At 42.3% G+C, this 18,651-nt stretch overlaps 1 protein-coding gene across 5 annotated transcripts in view; it reads right to left on the reverse strand.

Moving 5' to 3' along the window:
* Positions 1 to 18,651, reverse strand: part of LOC138667605 (bactericidal permeability-increasing protein-like) — a 295,646-nt gene that overhangs the window by 236,103 nt on the left and 40,892 nt on the right. For all 5 annotated transcript variants that reach the window (XM_069755743.1, XM_069755742.1, XM_069755739.1 and 2 more), the window contains exon 7: positions 4,100 to 4,160. In XM_069755743.1, the coding sequence (XP_069611844.1) occupies positions 4,100 to 4,160 (61 nt within the window). The remainder of the gene's footprint in view (positions 1 to 4,099; positions 4,161 to 18,651) is intronic.

An 18,651-nucleotide genomic window follows, 5' to 3' on the forward strand; every position in this document is an offset into this window, starting at 1 on the left:
CCCTAGCCCTTACCCTAGCCCTAACCCTAACCCTAGCCCTAACCCTAATGGGAGAATGGAAATAAATACATTTTTTAAATTTTTTAATTTTTCCCTAACTAAGGGGGTGATGAAGGGGGGTTTGATTTACTTTTATAGCGGGTAATTTAGCGGATTTTTATGATTGGCAGCCGTCACACACTGAAAGACGCTTTTTATTGCAAAAAATATTTTTTGCGTTGCCACATTTTGAGAGCTATCATTTTTCCATATTTTGGTCCACAGAGTCATTTGAGGTCTTGTTTTTTGCGGGACGAGTTGACGTTTTTATTGGTAACATTTTCAGGCACGTGACATTTTTTGATCACTTTTAATTCTGATTTTTGTGAGGCAGAATGACCAAAAACCAGCTATTCATGAATTTCTTTTGGGGGAGGTTTTTATACCGTTCCGCATTTGGTAAAATTGATAAAGCAGTTTTATTCTTCGGGTCAGTACGATTACAGCGATACCTGATTTATATAATTTTTTTATGTTTTGGCGCTTTTATACGATAAAAACTATTTTATAGAAAAAATAATTAGTTTTGCATTGCTTGATTCTGAGGACTATAACTTTTTTATTTTTTGCTGATGATGCTGTATGGCGGCTTGTTTTTTGCGGGACAAGATGACGCTTTCAGCGGTACCATAGTTATTTATATCTGTCTTTTTGATCGCGTGTTATTCCACTTTTCGCTCGGTGGTATGATAATAAAGCGTTCTTTTTTGCCCCGTTTTTTTTTTTTTTTACGATGTTTACTGAAGGGGTTAACTAGTGATATAGTTTTATAGGTCGGGTCGTTACGGACGCAGCGATACTAAATATGTGTACTTTTATTGTTTGTTTTTTTTATTTAGATAAAGAAATGAATTTATGAGAATAATATTTTCTTTTTCTTTTTTTTTCATTATTTAGGAATTTTTTTTAATTTTTTTTTTACACGTGTGGAAATTTTTTTTTACTTTTTTACTTTGTCCCAGGGGGGACATCACAGATCAGTGATCTGACAGTTTGCACAGCACTCTGTCAGATCACCGATCTGACTTGCAGCACTGCAGGCTTCACAGTGCCTGCTCTGAGCAGGCACTGTGAAGCCACCTCCCTCTCTGCAGGACCCGGATGCCGTGGCCATCTTGGATCCGAGCCTGGAGCAGGGAGGGAGGTGAGGAGACCCTGGCAGCAACGCGATCACATCGCGTTGCTGCGGGGGGGTCAGGGAAGCCCGCAGGGAGCCCCCTCTCTGCGGGATGCTTTCCTGTACCGCCGGCACACCGAGATCATGTTTGATCGCGGTGTGCCGGGGGTTAATGTGCCAGGAGCGGTCCGTGACTGCTCCTAGCACATAGTGCCGGATGTCAGCTGCGATAGGCAGCTGACACCTGGCCGCGATCGGCCGCGCTCCCCCTGTGAATGCGCGGCCGATCGCGCTGGACGTACTATTCCGTCCTTGGGAAGTAGGGCCCACCCCACATGGACGGAATAGTACGTCCATTGGCAGAAAGGGGTTAAAAACAATGCAAATGTGCAGAAATGCAGCTAAAACACTGTGTGAACACATCCCAAGGTGTGGAGGAACATTTTTTTTCTTATTTATTTTGGGTTATATACAAGTCACTATCCTGGAAAGAATGTTTCTTAACATTTTTTTCCAGTCAAATCCATTTTATCTGCAGTTTTGTATATTTTATTGTCAGTCCGTAAAAGTGGTGTAATACTCTGACAACATTGTTCCCAGCAGTGACATGTGATTTAGAGATGCTTCTAGAGATCTTTCCCATGCTGTTCCCATGTCATTTCAGTGCTGTTTCCTTTGTTTTTAGCTATTTTAACCACTTTCAGACATTGGGTGTACATTTACACGGATGTCGGACTCCCTCCCTTTGATGTGGGCTCCGGTGGTAAGCCCACATCTTTACATGTTTTGAACATCTGACATGTGACCAGACCTGCCGCGGGTGGAATCGCGAACCACACGCGGTTATTAACCCGTTAAATGCCACTGTCAAACGCTGATAGAGACAATTAACATACATTTCTGGCAATCGTGCTGGAAATCCACCCACCGATGACCCCGTTACGTGATTATGGGTCACCGGTGGGTTGCCATGACAACCTGAGGTCTCCTAGAGACCCCTATGGTTGTCACTGCCGGCTTGCTCTGAGCGCCACCCAGTGATTTGATCATCGCCTGTAAGTATCAGAGCCAATCGGGTTATGACAGCTTCTAGTCTTCCATGGAGACTATTTAAGCATGTAAAAAAAAATGTTTTTAAAAATACAAAAAAATAAATAAATAAAAGTTTAAATCACACCCATTTCACCCATTCAAAATAAAACAGTTATAAAAAATCAAACATACACATATTTGGTATCACTGCATTCAGAATCGCCCGATCTATCAACTAAAGAAAGAAAGAATTAAACTGATTGTTAAACAGCGTAGCGAGAAAAAAGTCAAAATGCCAGAATTACTTTTTTTGGGTTGCCGCGACATTGCATGAAAATGCAATAACAGCCGTTCAAAAGATTATATCTGCACCAAAATGGTAGAATTAAAAATGTAAGCTCGGTGCGCAAAAAATAAGCCCTCACCCAACCCGAGATCACGAAAAATGGAGACGCTATGGGTATCGGAAAATGGCGTTATAATTTTTTTTTAACAAAGTTTGGAATTTTTTTCACCACTTAGATAAAAACGAACCTAAACATGTTTGGTGTCTATGAACTTGTAAAGACCTGGAGAATCATAATGGCAGGTCAGTTTTAGTATTTAGTAACTTAGATAAAAAACAATCAAAAAACAAGTGCGGAATGCACTTTGCTTGCAATTTCACTGCACTTGGAATTTTTTTCCTGTTTTCAACAAGACATGGTAAAACCAATGGTGTCGTTCAAAATTACAACTCGTTCTACAAAAAACAAGCCCTTTTTGACCAAAAAATAAAAAAGATATGGCTCTGGGAAGAATCGGAGCAAAAAATGAAAGTACAAAGCCAAAAATGCCTCTGCTCCTTAAGGGGTTTCACCTCCTCCAATCCTTAGGGGGGGGCAGCACTGGAAAAATGCCTGAGTTTCCTATTAATAATAATCTTTATTTTTATATAGCGCTAACATATTCCGCAGCGCTTTACACACATTATCATCGCTGTCCCCGATGGGGCTCACAATCTAAATTCCCTATCAGTATGTCTTTGGAATGTGGGAGGAAACCGGAGAACCTGGAGGAAACCCACGTAACAAACATACAAACTCTTTGCAGATGTTGTCCTTGGTTGGATTTGAACCCAGGACTCCAGCGCTGCAAGGCTGCAGTAATAACCACTGCGCCACCATGCTGCCGTTGACTTCCATTATACTTGTTACTTGGGTCGAGCACCCGAGCATTGCGATTTGCTCGACTTGCTTAATGAGCACCCGATCATTTTAGAACTCGCCCATCACTAATGAGCATTACACAATAATATATATATATTTTTTTTTTACTTTTTATTTGTGGAGGGAGTATATTCAGCAACAACTTCCCTTTGGATGAGTATGTCCAGTGGTAACAACAGCATTTAGTACACAGTACAAGTTCACTTATTATGTGTCTGTTCTCAGATATCACTCACACACCTATGACAAATATATCGTTGCCTTCATAAAGGAGAATACTAATAGAATTGTGACCAGTTATCATAACTACAAACCATACTATGTAGGTAGGATCAGGAGACAACTGATTTCTAACAACTTTAGATTGGGTCTCGAAATGCCATAAAACACACTTAGCCTACAGTTCTATTGTCTGTGCATCCAATATGGTGATTATCACACATTTCTATGCTCCTGCATTAAATCTTGTCTCTAGTATACTTTTCTCATAATAATCACACTTATACTGTATCTACTTGCAACTCTATCTCCTCACCCATTTTCTACCACAGTGATCATTTGAAAGAAGGTCATTGCACTATTAGAAGTATTGAAGGCTAATAAAGAAAAAAAGTTACGTATTTTAGCAGTATCTCATACAATAAGAAAAAGAAGTAATAAACTAGCAGAGAACATTTACAAGAGAAAAGACTTTAAAACCCACCTTGAAATGTTTCCAGCTCATTCTGAAGAATCTTAATGGCTTCCTTCACTCTTGGACACAGCTGAAAAACACACCAAGGGTAAAAGTTATGACAAACCATCTCACAATGAATATTTAGTGAAGTGCAACATCTCTTCGCAAACTTTCAACATATGATAGAAGTTTTGATGCTGGGACCCTACAAATCGCTGAAACCAAGAAGCAAAAGTACTCATCCAAATGATGCTCTCTGCCAAGACTAAACGCCAAGACTAACCTATCTTCCATTTTGTAGGAGAGCAGTGCCAAGCTGAGAGTTCTGTCCCTTAATTTTTGGAATCTGTAATGGTTTCAGCACCCGAATCCACACCTATTGAAACATCGGAAATCTCTGAAAGTGCAGTTGACACTTTTTATTTTACTTTATAATTAATTTACTCTCTTTAAATGCAAAAAGAGAAGAAATCTGTCAATTCAATGTCAGATCTTGAACTGTTCTATCATGTTAATTTATAAAAAAATGTATTCATCCAGTAGAGTACATGGTGTAGGAAAGACTATTTAGCAACCCCATCTGCTTTGCACCCAGGACGTGAAGACTTGCAGCTTTTTTATTTCAATCTCCTTTGAGTTAATAAATGGCATTTTAGCTTTGTTTGCCAAGCCTGTGAGAAGGGAATAAAACCAACATGGAGTGGGCCTACTCTATCCCCTTAATGATCGGGCTACATTTTTAAAATCCGACCAGTGTCACTTTATGTGGTAATAACTAGGGTTGAGCGAAACGGGTCGGCCATTTTCAGAAGTCGCCGACTTTTGGCAAAGTCGGGTTTCATGAATCCCGACCCGAACCCTGTGTGGGGTCGGCCATGAGGTCGGCGATCTTCTGAATCTGGTATCGGAATTCCGATACTGAGTTCCGATATGTTTGCAATATCGGAAATCGGTATCGGAATCCATAATTAAGTGTAAAATAAAGAATTAAACTAAAAACTATTGCTATACTTACCCTCTGACGCGCCCTGGTACTAACCGGCAGCCTTGCTTCCTTAGAATCAGCGCGTGAATGACCTTAGATGACGTCGCGGCTTGTGATTGGTCACGCGACTGTTATGATCTGGTGGTTTAGGAACAACATGAGACAAGCTCTGAAGGAGGTGGTATCTGTACTGACCGCAGACCCTGAACCTAGCAGCGCAACTAGAAATAGCCGTGGGGGGTACCTGACGCTCCCTAGACCCCTCGGCACAGCCTAAGATCTAACTTCCCCTAAAGATGGAAACAGGAAACCTATCTTGCCTCAGAGAAAATCCCCAAAGGAAAGATAGCCCCCCACAAATATTGACGGTGAGAGGAGGGGAAAATAACATACGCAGATTTTAGCATAGGAGGCCAGTCTAGCTTGATAGGACAGGAAAGGATACTGTGCGGTCAGTATAAAAACTACAAAACAATCCACACAGAGTTTACAAAATCTCCACACCCGACTAAAAGTGTGGAGGGTAAATCTGCTTCCCAGAGCTTCCAGCTAACCGAAAAAATCCATAATGACAAGCTGGAGAATCCAAGCAGAGATGTGAATCCAGCCAGAGAACATTGACAAGTGGTCTAGGCTGAAGACTAGAGCCAGGTTAAATAGCAGAGCCAGGAGAGACGATTAGTGAAAGCAGCTGCTAAAGCTAAACCCAAGGAGCAGCAGTTCCACTCAAAACCACCAGAGGGAGCCCAAGGGCAGAATTCACAAAAGTGCCATTTACAACCACCGGAGGGAGCCCAAGAACGGAATTCACAACAGTACCCCCCCTTGAGGAGGGGTCACCGAACCCTCACCAGAGCCCCCAGGCCGATCAGGATGAGTCAAGTGAAAAGCACAAACCAAATCGGTAGCATGGACATCAGAGGCAACAACCCAAGAATTATCCTCCTGGCCATAACCCTTCCACTTGACAAGATACTGGAGCCTCCGCCTCGAAAAACGAGAATCCAAAATCTTCTCAACCTCATATTCCAACTCTCCCTCAACCAACACGGGGGCAGGAGGGTCAACCGAGGGAACAACGGGCACCACATATCTCCGCAACAAAGATCTATGGAAAACATTATGAATGGCAAAAGAGGCTGGAAGAGCCAAATGAAAAGAGACCGGATTAATAATTTCAGAAATTTTATAAGGACCAATAAACCGAGGCTTAAACTTAGGAGAAGAAACCTTCATAGGAACATGACGAGAAGACAACCAAACCAAATCCCCCACACGAAGCCGGGGACCAACACGCCGACGGCGGTTAGCAAAACATTGAGCCCTTTCCTGAGACAACGTCAAATTGTCCACCACATGAGTCCAAATCTGCTGCAGCCTGTCCACCACAGAATCAACACCAGGACAATCAGAAGGCTCAACCTGCCCAGAAGAAAAACGAGGATGAAAACCAAAATTACAAAAGAAAGGTGAAACCAAAGTAGCCGAACTAGCCCGATTATTAAGGGCAAACTCGGCCAACGGCAAGAAAGTCACCCAATCATCCTGATCAGCAGACACAAAGCATCTCAAATAGGTCTGCAAGGTCTGATTAGTTCGCTCAGTTTGGCCATTAGTCTGAGGATGAAACGCCGAAGAAAAAGACAAATCAATGCCCATCCTAGCACAAAAGGCCCGCCAAAATCTAGAGACAAACTGAGAACCTCTGTCAGACACAATATTCTCCGGAATGCCATGCAAACGAACCACATGCTGAAAAAACAATGGAACCAGATCTGAGGAGGAAGGCAACTTAGGCAAAGATACCAAATGGACCATTTTAGAGAACCGGTCACAAACAACCCAGATAACAGACATCTTCTGGGAAACAGGAAGATCTGAAATAAAATCCATGGAAATATGCGTCCAGGGCCTCTCAGGGACCTGCAAAGGCAAAAGCAACCCACTAGCGCGGGAACAGCAAGGCTTGGCCCGGGCGCAAGTCCCACAGGACTGTACAAAAGCACGCACATCGCGAGACAAGGAAGGCCACCAAAAGGACCTAGCAACCAAATCTCTGGTACCAAAAATCCCAGGATGACCAGCCAAAACTGAACAATGAACCTCAGAAATTACCTTACTTGTCCATCTATCAGGAACAAACAGCTTCCCCACTGGACAGCGGTCAGGCCTATCAGCCTGAAATTCCTGAAGCACCCGGCGCAAATCAGGGGAAATAGCAGAAAGAATCACGCCCTCCTTAAGAATTCCAACCAGCTCAAGGACTCCAGGAGAATCAGGCGAAAAACTCCTAGAGAGGGCATCAGCCTTAACATTCTTAGATGTCCAATATAGAAGATAGGACGGCACTAGAGCAGTACTTTATCCAATATAGGACTCTGTATGAGCGGCTGTGTGTCAGGTGTCACGAAAGCTCCGGGTATTGGTGCTCAGCATAAAAGATAAACTTTGAATCAGTCCAAGAAGAAATGAAAATGCGGCACTCACCCCAATACAGCTGTGCAGATCGTGAACTTTATTGGAGAGAAACTGAAAAATACATCCGTCAGGACATCAGGTAAACCATGAGGGTGCGGTATAGGAGCACGGACGACGGCCGTTTCGCACACACAGGTGCTTCGACGGGTCCGAGTAGTAGATTTCGACACGTCATTTCCTTTTAAAGGATTTCTGACGTGAACACCATAATATCAACGTGGATATACCACCAAAAATTAATGTGATTAGTGGATAATAGTGAAAAACTAAAACATCTACATAACAGACTGACATTACTTAAGAAATACTTTTAAATATATATAGATTCAAGATTCAAAGAAGCTTTATTGGCAGGACCAAATACACATCAGTTTTGCCAAAGCAAGTGTATAGAGGCAATAGGGATAGGGATTGTGGGGATGTTGGGTAGGAGCTGTGGGGGAGGTGGATGGGGCAGATCCAGGTTGGGGGCTATAGTCCATGGCATAGGGGAGGTGGATGGGGCAGATCCAGGTTGGGGGCTATAGTCCATGGCATAGGGGAGGTGGATGGGGCAGGTTCAGGTTGGGGGCTATAGTCCATGGCATAGGGGAGGTGGATGGGGCAGGTCCATTGTGGGGGCTATAGTCCATGGCATAGGGGAGGTGGATGGGGCAGGTCCAGGTTGGGGGCTATAGTCCATGGCATCATAGTTCTCTTTCTCGCAGTCTATGACATTCGCTCACATACCGTGCTGCTATCTCCACTGCTCTCTCTTCTTCTCCCAGCAAGATATATGTTTTCTCTTCCTCCTTCATGGTGATGAAGTCTGGGAAGAGATGTGAGAGTCTCCTGAAGTGAGTGTCCCTCACTGCTGAGTATTTGGAGCAGTGTAGCAGGAAGTGGGTTTCGTCCTCTATGGCCTCCTGATCACAGTGTTGGCACAGTCTTTCCTCCCTGGGCTTGTAGCTCTGCCTGTGTCGGCCACATTCGATGGCCAGACTGTGGGCACTGAGTCTATATCGGCTCAGGATCTGGTGGTCTCTGGGGTCCGGGAGTTTCTCCAGATATGGGGCCAGTCTGTAATCTCTCTATAGGCTCCGGTACATGGTCAGTTTCTGTGAGCTGATGATATCATTCTTCCAGTCACTGACATACCTCTCCTGGCCTTCATCTGCCATCTTCCTAATTCCGGCTTTTGTCAGGTTGTTGTGATTGGTGTTCTGCTCCGGTTGGGTTTGGCTGGGCTGTTCCGGGGGTTCTGGTTTTTCTGTTTCACCTTCATGTATCAGGGCTTTATGGTGATGGGAGCTTGGATTGCTCCTATGCAGGTGAGCCCGGAATGACAGCGCCCTCTTTAGAACTGTCAGGTGTAGAGGGAATCTGCCCAGCTCGGCCCGACAAGCACTGTTGGAGGTGCTCCGATGGACCTGGAGAAGGTGCTTGCAGAATTCCAGGTGGAATATTTCTGTTGGACTGGAGTCCCACTTTGACCAGTCTGGGTAGGTGTGAGGACCCCAGACTTCTCTGCCATACAGGAGGATTGGGGCGATGATGGAGTCGAAGATTTTTAGCCAGGCCCTCACTGGTGGCTTCAGATGGTAGAGTGTCCTTCGGATGGCATAGAAGGTTTTGCAGGCCTTGTCTTTCAGGGTCTCTATGGCTTGTTTGAAGTTCCCTGACCGGTGAATCTCTAGGCCCAGGTAGGTATATTTGTCCGTTCCTGTGAGGTCGCAGTTGTTGAGGATAAATGATGGGTGTTGGTCTGATCTTCTCTTTCTCCTCTGGAACACCATGGTGTTGGTTTTCTTTAGGTTGACTGGTAGGGCCCAGGTGGAGCTGAATTTCTCTAGGATTTTCAGGTTGTCCTGGAGGCCTTTCTCGGTTGGTGACAGCAGCAGCAGGTCATCACAAATATATGATATTACTTTTTACAAGTCTTATATAACAATGCAATAATTTAATTTACATCAGCACTATAATCTCTGAAACATTCTCATAAAAATACAGACATGTCAAGCCGATCGTTTAAACCAATTGCCCCTGTGCATTCGTATTTAAGATCCATTTGGCTTCTTTTTGTAAAAGGATTCTATTCTGATCACCTCCTTTCGAAGGATACGCTACAATTTCAATACCAGCAAAACCAAGTACATCAGGGTCAGCATTATGTTTTTCTCTCATGTGATGGATTAACCTTAAGCAGCCTTTACCTGTTCTAACAGAATTATAATGTTCTTTAAAACGGATGATTAATGGTCTAATTGTTTTACCGATATAAAAATATCGGCAAGGGCAGAATAACACGTAAATAACAAATCTGCTCTTACATGAAATAAAATCTCTCACAGTATGGGCAATGGAACCTATTTGGAGTGGATTTTTTATTATATGAAGGTGGCAGAACCTACAATTGCCGCATCTGTAATTGCCGGCTGGTGTACTACTATTAAGCCATGTGTTTCTAGGAACGCTCATTTTATTCTGTATCAATAAGTCTGACAGATTGTTAGTACGTCTATACGCAAATCTTGGGGCATATTTATAGACAGATGAAAGATCTCTATCCGTCTGTAGTACATGCCAGTTTTTTCGGATAGAGGCATGGATCACTTTATCCAAATTACTGTGTTTAAAGCAGAACGAAAAATTCTTATTCTCTACTGATTCTTTAGATCTTTTTCTTTTTAAAAAATCTCGTTGAGTAAATTTTTTGATGCGATCTTCAGCTTCGTTTAATATCTGTGCAGGATAGCCTCTTTTTGTAAGACGGGATTTTAATTCCTTAATCTGCTCATTAAATATTATCTCACTGTTATTGATTTTACGAAATCTGACCATTTGGCTGTATGGAAGCCCTCTTATAGTATGGGGCGGGTGTGCACTCTCAAAATGTAATATGTTGTTAGTTGCAGTTTGCTTTCTAAAGATTTTTGTCAATATGTCTCCCTCAATAATCTCGATTTTAACATCTAAGAATTCTAGGCTATCTGACCCAAAACAGGACGTGAATTTCATATTACAATCATTGTAGCTATTAAGATACTCTACAAACTCATTGAACTCTGTTTCGGTACCATCCCAAATCATCATAATATCATCCACAAACTTGCTATAACCTCCTTATGTACTCGTGTGCCTTGTTATCTGCTCATGTTTAATGTATTTGTCTATATTCGCCCCGTATTCACATGTAAAGCGCCATGGAATAAATGGCGCTATAAAAATGTATAATAATAATAATAATAAAAGCGAATGTGTTTGATAAACGGGTTACTGATATTGTTAACAAAAACTTCCTCAAAAACCGCTAAAAATAAATTAGCACATGCCCCCTGTCTCTCCTGGTAACGCCATCGATCTTTTTCAAGATCTGGTTATTAAGGATGTGGAATCTATCTTATATGAAACACCCGCCAACAATCTTAATAAAAAAGAATTGTCAGCTTTAAAAGATTTACGTAGTTGGGACGATGTCGTTATCAGGAGAGCAGATAAAGGTGGCAATATTGTTATTTTAGATAGGGAATATTATATTAAAGAAGCTCTTGGCCAGTTGAGTGACCAGACGACGTATAATGTACTGCCAAATAACCCAACCCATCAATATACAATTAAACTAAGATCATTATTAAGGAAATACGTAGAAAATGGAGTGTTATCTAAAAAGCGAGCAGAAAGTTTGTTACCTGAACATCCTCAATTTCCATATTGGTATACTATACCCAAAATCCATAAGGATATAAAAGAACCTCCAGGGCGCCCTATAATTTCAGGGATAAATTCTGTCACTGAAGTGTTATCGAAATATATTGATTGGTTATTAAAACCGTTATTATATTCCATCCCATCATATATTAAAGACTCAGGAGATCTAGTGGCAGCCCTGAAAGAAATAGATTGGCAACCGACATTTATGTTGACATCCATAGATGTAGTAAATTTATACACCCGCATCCCTAAAGACAAAGGTATAGAGGCAATACGGATTATTTTACAAAAAAGAAATGTAGATTCAGAGATTATTCAATTTATTACAGATAGTTTGGATTTCATTTTGTCTAACAATTCTTTCAAATTTTTGAATAAGTGGTATAATCAATTAACTGGAACTGCCATGGGTACGCCCACTTCTTGTACATATGCTAATTTATTTTTAGCGGTTTTTGAGGAAGTTTTTGTTAACAATATCAGTAACCCGTTTATCAAACACATTCGCTTTTATACCAGGTTTGTGGATGATATTATGATGATTTGGGATGGTACCGAAACAGAGTTCAATGAGTTTGTAGAGTATCTTAATAGCTACAATGATTGTAATATGAAATTCACGTCCTGTTTTGGGTCAGATAGCCTAGAATTCTTAGATATTAAAATCGAGATTATTGAGGGAGACATATTGACAAAAATCTTTAGAAAGCAAACTGCAACTAACAACATATTACATTTTGAGAGTGCACACCCGCCCCATAGTATAAGAGGGCTTCCATACAGCCAAATGGTCAGATTTCGTAAAATCAATAACAGTGAGATAATATTTAATGAGCAGATTAAGGAATTAAAATCCCGTCTTACAAAAAGAGGCTATCCTGCACAGATATTAAACGAAGCCGAAGATCGCATCAAAAAATTTACTCAACGAGATTTTTTAAAAAGAAAAAGATCTAAAGAATCAGTAGAGAATAAGAATTTTTCGTTCTGCTTTAAACACAGTAATTTGGATAAAGTGATCCATGCCTCTATCCGAAAAAACTGGCATGTACTACAGACGGATAGAGATCTTTCATCTATCTATAAATATGCCCCAAGATTTGCGTATAGACGTACTAACAATCTGTCAGACTTATTGATACAGAATAAAATGAGCGTTCCTAGAAACACATGGCTTAATAGTAGTACACCAGCCGGCAATTACAGATGCGGCAATTGTAGGTTCTGCCACCTTCATATAATAAAAAATCCACTCCAAATAGGTTCCATTGCCCATACTGTGAGAGATTTTATTTCATGTAAGAGCAGATTTGTTATTTATGTGTTATTCTGCCCTTGCCGATATTTTTATATCAGTAAAACAATTAGACCATTAATCATCCGTTTTAAAGAACATTATAATTCTGTTAGAACAGGTAAAGGCTGCTTAAGGTTAATCCATCACATGAGAGAAAAACATAATGCTGACCCTGATGTACTTGGTTTTGCTGGTATTGAAATTGTAGCGTATCCTTCGAAAGGAGGTGATCAGAATAGAATCCTTTTACAAAAAGAAGCCAAATGGATCTTAAATACGAATGCACAGGGGCCAATTGGTTTAAACGATCGGCTTGACATGTCTGTATTTTTATGAGAATGTTTCAGAGATTATAGTGCTGATGTAAATTAAATTATTGCATTGTTATATAAGACTTGTAAAAAGTAATATCATATATTTGTGATATATATTTAAAAGTATTCCTTAAGTAATGTCAGTCTGTTATGTAGATGTTTTAGTTTTTCACTATTATCCACTAATCACATTAATTTTTGGTGGTATATCCACGTTGATATTATGGTGTTCATGTCAGAAATCCTTTAAAAGGAAATGACGTGTCGAAATCTACTACTCGGACCCGTCGAAGCACCTGTGTGTGCGAAACGGCCGTCGTCCGTGCTCCTATACCGCACCCTCATGGTTTACCTGATGTCCTGACGGATGTATTTTTCAGTTTCTCTCCAATAAAGTTCACGATCTGCACAGCTGAATTGGGGTGAGTGCCGCATTTTCATTTCTTCTTGGACTGATTTAACATTCTTAGATCCCGGAAGATACGAGACCACAAAATCAAAACGGGAGAAAAACAGGGACCATCGAGCCTGTCTAGGATTCAGCCGCTTGGCCGACTCGAGGTAAATCAGATTCTTATGATCGGTCAGGACCACAACACGGTGTTTAGCTCCCTCAAGCCAATGTCGCCACTCCTCAAACGCCCACTTCATAGCCAACAACTCCCGATTGCTGACATCATAATTGCATTCCGCAGGCGAAAACTTTCTGGAAAAAAAAGCACACGGTTTCATCAAAGAACCATCAGACTCCCTCTGAGACAAGACGGCCCCTGCCCCAATCTCAGAAGCGTCGACCTCAACCTGAAAAGGAAGAGAAACATCCAGTTGACGCAACACAGGGGCAGAAGTAAATCGGCTTTTAAGCTCCTGAAAGGCCTCAACAGCCTCAGAGGACCAATTCGTCACATCAGCGCCTTTCTTCATCAAATCAGTAAGGGGCTTAACCACACTGGAAAAGTTGGCAATAAAACGGCGATAGAAATTAGCAAAGCACAAAAATTTTTGAAGACCCTTCACAGATGTGGGTTGGATCCAGTCAGGAATAGCTTGGACCTTAACAGGATCCATTTCTATAGACGAGGGAGAAAAGACAAAACCCAAAAAGAGACCTTCTAAACTCTGAATAGGCACTTAGACCCCTTCACAAATAAAGCATTATCACGAAGGATCTGGAACACCATCCTGACCTGCTTCACATGAGACTCCCAATCATTGGAAAAAATCAAAATATCATCCAAATATACGACCATGAATTTATCAAGATAATTGCGGAAAATATCATGCATGAAAGACTGGAACACAGATGGAGCATTAGAGAGCCCAAATGGCATCACAAGGTATTCAAAATGGCCTTCGGGCGTATTAAATGCAGTTTTCCATTTGTCACCCTGTTTAATACGAACAAGATTATATGCCCCTCGGAGGTCAATCTTAGTAAACCAACTAGCCCCCTTAATCTGAGCAAACAAATCATTAAGCAAAGGCAAGGGGTATTGGAATTTGACCGTGATCTTATTAAGAAGACGATAATCAATACAGGGTCTCAAGGAGCCATCCTTCTAAGCACCAAAAATAAACCTGCTCCCAATAGTGACGAAGAGGGCCGAATATGCCCTTTCTCCAAAGATTCCTTAACATAGCTCCGCATAGCGGCATGCTCTGGCACAGACAGATTGAAAAGTCGGCCCTTAGGGAACTTACAACCAGGAATCAAGTTAATAGCACAATCACAGTCCCTATGTGGAGGAAGGGAACTGGACTTGGGCTCTTCAAATACATCCTGGAAATCCGACAAAAACTCAGGGAGCTCAGAAGAGGGGGAAGAGGAAATTGACATCAAAGGAACGTCACTATGTACCCCTTGACAACCCCAACTAGTCACAGACATAGTTTTCCAATCCAGCACCGGATTATGTTCCTGTAACCATGGAAATCCCAGCACAACAACATCATGCAGGTTATGCAACACCAGAAAACGGCAATCTTCCTGATGTGCAGGAGCCATGTACATAGTCATCTGTGTCCAGTACTGAGGTTTATTCTTGGCCAAGGGTGTAGCATCAATGCCCCTCAAAGGAATAGGGCTCTGCAAAGGCTGCAAGGAAAAACCACAGCGCCTGGCGAATTCTAAGTCCATTATGTTCAGGGCAGCGCCTGAATCCACAAATGCCATGACAGAAAAGGACGACAATGAGCAAATCAGGGTCACAGATAAGAGAAATTTAGGCTGTATAGTACTAATGGTAACAGACCTAGCGACTCTCTTAGTACGCTTAGAGCAATCAGAGATAACATGAGCCGAATCACCACAGTAAAAACACAGCCTATTCTGACGTCTGAATTCCTGTCGTTCTATTCTAGTCAAAATCCTATTACATTGCATAGGTTCAGGACTATGCTCAGAGGATACTGCCATATGGTGCACAGCTTTGCGCTCGCGCAGACGCCGATCAATCTGAATGGCTAGAGACATAGATTCGTTCAAACCGGCAGGCGTAGGAAAGCCCACCATAACATCTTTAAGGGTTTCAGAAAGACCTTTTCTGAAAATAGCAGCCAGAGCCTCTTCATTCCATTTAGTGAGCACAGACCATTTTCTAAATTTCTGGCAGTATAACTCTGCCGCTTCCTGACCTTGACACAGGGCCAACAGTGTTTTCTCAGCATGCTCTACAGAGTTAGGTTCGTCATATAATAATCCGAGCGCTTGAAAAAATGCATCTACATTCAATAATGCTGGATCTCCTGTTTCAAGAGAAAAAGCCCAGTCTTGCGGATCACCACGCAGCAAGGATATGATGATTTTCACCTGCTGAATGGGATCACCTGAAGAACGGGGTTTCAAAGCAACAAACAATTTGCAGTTATTTTTAAAGTTCAAAAACTTGGATCTGTCCCCAAAGAACAAATCCGGAGTAGGAATTCTGGGCTCTAAAGCCGGAGTCTGGACAACGTAGTCCTGGATACTCTGTACTCTTGCAGCCAGTTGATCCACATGAGAAAACAAACCCTGAGCATCCATGCCAGAGCATCCTGCACCACCCAGATATCAAGAGGAAAAAAGAGGCAAACCAGAGCACAGAAAAAAAAATGGTTCAGAACTTTCTTTTCCTTCTTTTGAGATACATTTAATTCATTTTTGGCCACTTGTACTGTTATGATCTGGTGGTTTAGGAACAACATGAGACAAGCTCTGAAGGAGGTGGTATCTGTACTGACCGCAGACCCTGAACCTAGCAGCGCAACTAGAAATAGCCGTGGGGGGTACCTGACGCTCCCTAGACCCCTCGGCACAGCCTAAGATCTAACTTCCCCTAAAGATGGAAACAGGAAACCTATCTTGCCTCAGAGAAAATCCCCAAAGGAAAGATAGCCCCCCACAAATATTGACGGTGAAAGGAGGGGGAAAATAACATACGCAGAGATGAAATCAGATTTTAGCATAGGAGGCCAGTCTAGCTTGATAGATAGGACAGGAAAGGATACTGTGCGGTCAGTATAAAAACTACAAAACAATCCACACAGAGTTTACAAAATCTCCACACCCGACTAAAGGTGTGGAGGGTAAATCTGCTTCCCAGAGCTTCCAGCTAACAGAAAAAATCCATAATGACAAGCTGGACAAAAATAGAATGCACAGAACAATAAGTCCACAACATGTGGACTGAAATGAGCAAAGCCAGAACTTATCTTAGCAGAACTGGTCAGGAAACCAGGAGAATCCAAGCAGAGATGTGAATCCAGCCAGAGAACATTGACAAGTGGCCTAGGCTGAAGACTAGAGCCAGGTTAAATAGCAGAGCCAGGAGAGACGATTGGTGAAAGCAGCTGCTAAAGCTAAACCCAAGGAGCAGCAGTTCCACTCAAAACCACCAGAGGGAGTCCAAGGGCAGAATTCACAAAAGTGCCATTTACAACCACCGAAGGGAGCCCAAGAACGGAATTCACAACACGCGACCGCCCATGTGACCGCTCGCGCGACCAATCACAAGCCGCGACGTCACCGAAGGTCCTTCAAGCGCTGATTCTTAGGAAGGAAGGCTGCCGGAAAGAAGCAGGGCGCGTCCGAGGGTGAGTACTGTATATAGCTAATAGAAATATACTCACCCTCGGACGCGCCCTGCTTTATTCCGGCAGCCTTCCTTCCTAATTATCAGCGCTTGAAGGACCTTCGGTGACATCGCGGCTTGTGATTGGTCGCGCGAGCGGTCACATGGGCGGTCGCGCGACCAAATCACAAGCCGCGACGTCATCTAAGGTCATTTACGCGCTGATTCTAAGGAAGCAAGGCTGCCGGTTAGTACCAGGGCGCGTCAGAGGGTGAGTATAGCAATATTTTTTATTTTAATTCTTTATTTTACACTTAAATATGGATCCCAGGGCCTGGAGGAGAGTTTCCTCTCCTTCAGAGCCTGGGAACCATTGGAAACCCAATGCACTGCATTGGGATCGAGTTTCGGCCGACCCCGACTTTTTTATAGGATCGGCCGATTCCACTCGACCCGACTTTTGAAAAAGTGGGGTTTCATGAAACCCAACCCGATCCTATAAAAGTAAAAGTCGCTCAACCCTAGTAATAACTCTAAAACGCTTCAACATATAGCGGTGATTTTGAGATTGTATTTTTCAAGGCACATTATAATTTATTGTAATGGTAAATTTACAGTTAGGTCCATATATATTTGGACAAAGACAACATTTTTCTAATTTCGGTTACAGACATTACCACAATGAATTTTAAACAAAACAATTCAGATGCAGTTGAAGTTCAGACTCTCGGCTTTCATTTGAGGGTATCCACATTAAAATTGGATGAAGGGTTTAGGATTTTCAGCTCCTTAACATGTGCCACCCTGTTTTTAAAGGGACCATAAGTAATTGGACAATTGACTCCAAGGCTATTTCATGGACAGGTGTGGGCAATCCCTTCATTATATCATTCTCAATTAAGCAGATAAAAGGCCTGGAGTTGATTTGAGGTGTGGTTCTTGCATTTGGAAGGTTTTGCTGTGAAGTAAACATGCGGTCAAAGGAGCTCTCCATACAGGTGAAACAAGCCATCCTTAAGCTGCAAAAACAGGAAAAAAAACATCCGAGAAATTGCTACAATATTAGGAGTGGCAAAATCTACAGTTTGGTACATCCTGAGAAAGAAAGAAAGCACTGGTGAACTCATTAATGCAAAAAGACCTGGGCGCCCACGGAAGACAACAGTGGTGGATGATCGCAGAATGATCTCCATAGTGAAGAGAAACCCCTTCACAACAGCCAACCAAGTGACCAACACTCTCCAGGAGGTAGGTGTATCAATATCCAAATCTACTATAAAGAGAAGACTGCATGAAAGTAAATACAGAGGGTTCACTGCATGGTGCAAGCCACTCATAAGCATCAAGAATAGAAAGGCTAGACTGGACTTTGCTAAAAAACATCTAAAAATGCCAGCACAGTTCTGGATGAACATTCTTTGGACAGATGAAACCAAGATCAACCTCTACCAGAATGATGGAAAGAGAAAAGTATGGCGAAGGCGTGGTACAGCTTTTGATCCAAAGCATACCACTTCATCTGTAAAACACAGCGTTGGCAGTGTGATGGCTTGGGCATGCATGGCTGCCAGTGGCACTGGGTCACTAGTGATTATTGATGATGTGACACAGGACAGAAGCAGATGAATGAGTTCTGAGGTATTCAGAGCCATACTGCGTGCTCAGATCCAGCCAAATACAGCAAAACGGATTGGTCGTCATTTCATACTACAGATGGACAATGACCCAAAACATAAAGCCAAAGCAACCCAGGAGTTTATTAAAGC

Source organism: Ranitomeya imitator, chromosome 2 (genome assembly GCF_032444005.1).
Source record: "Ranitomeya imitator isolate aRanImi1 chromosome 2, aRanImi1.pri, whole genome shotgun sequence".
In the NCBI taxonomy this organism is placed as follows: domain Eukaryota; kingdom Metazoa; phylum Chordata; class Amphibia; order Anura; family Dendrobatidae; genus Ranitomeya; species Ranitomeya imitator.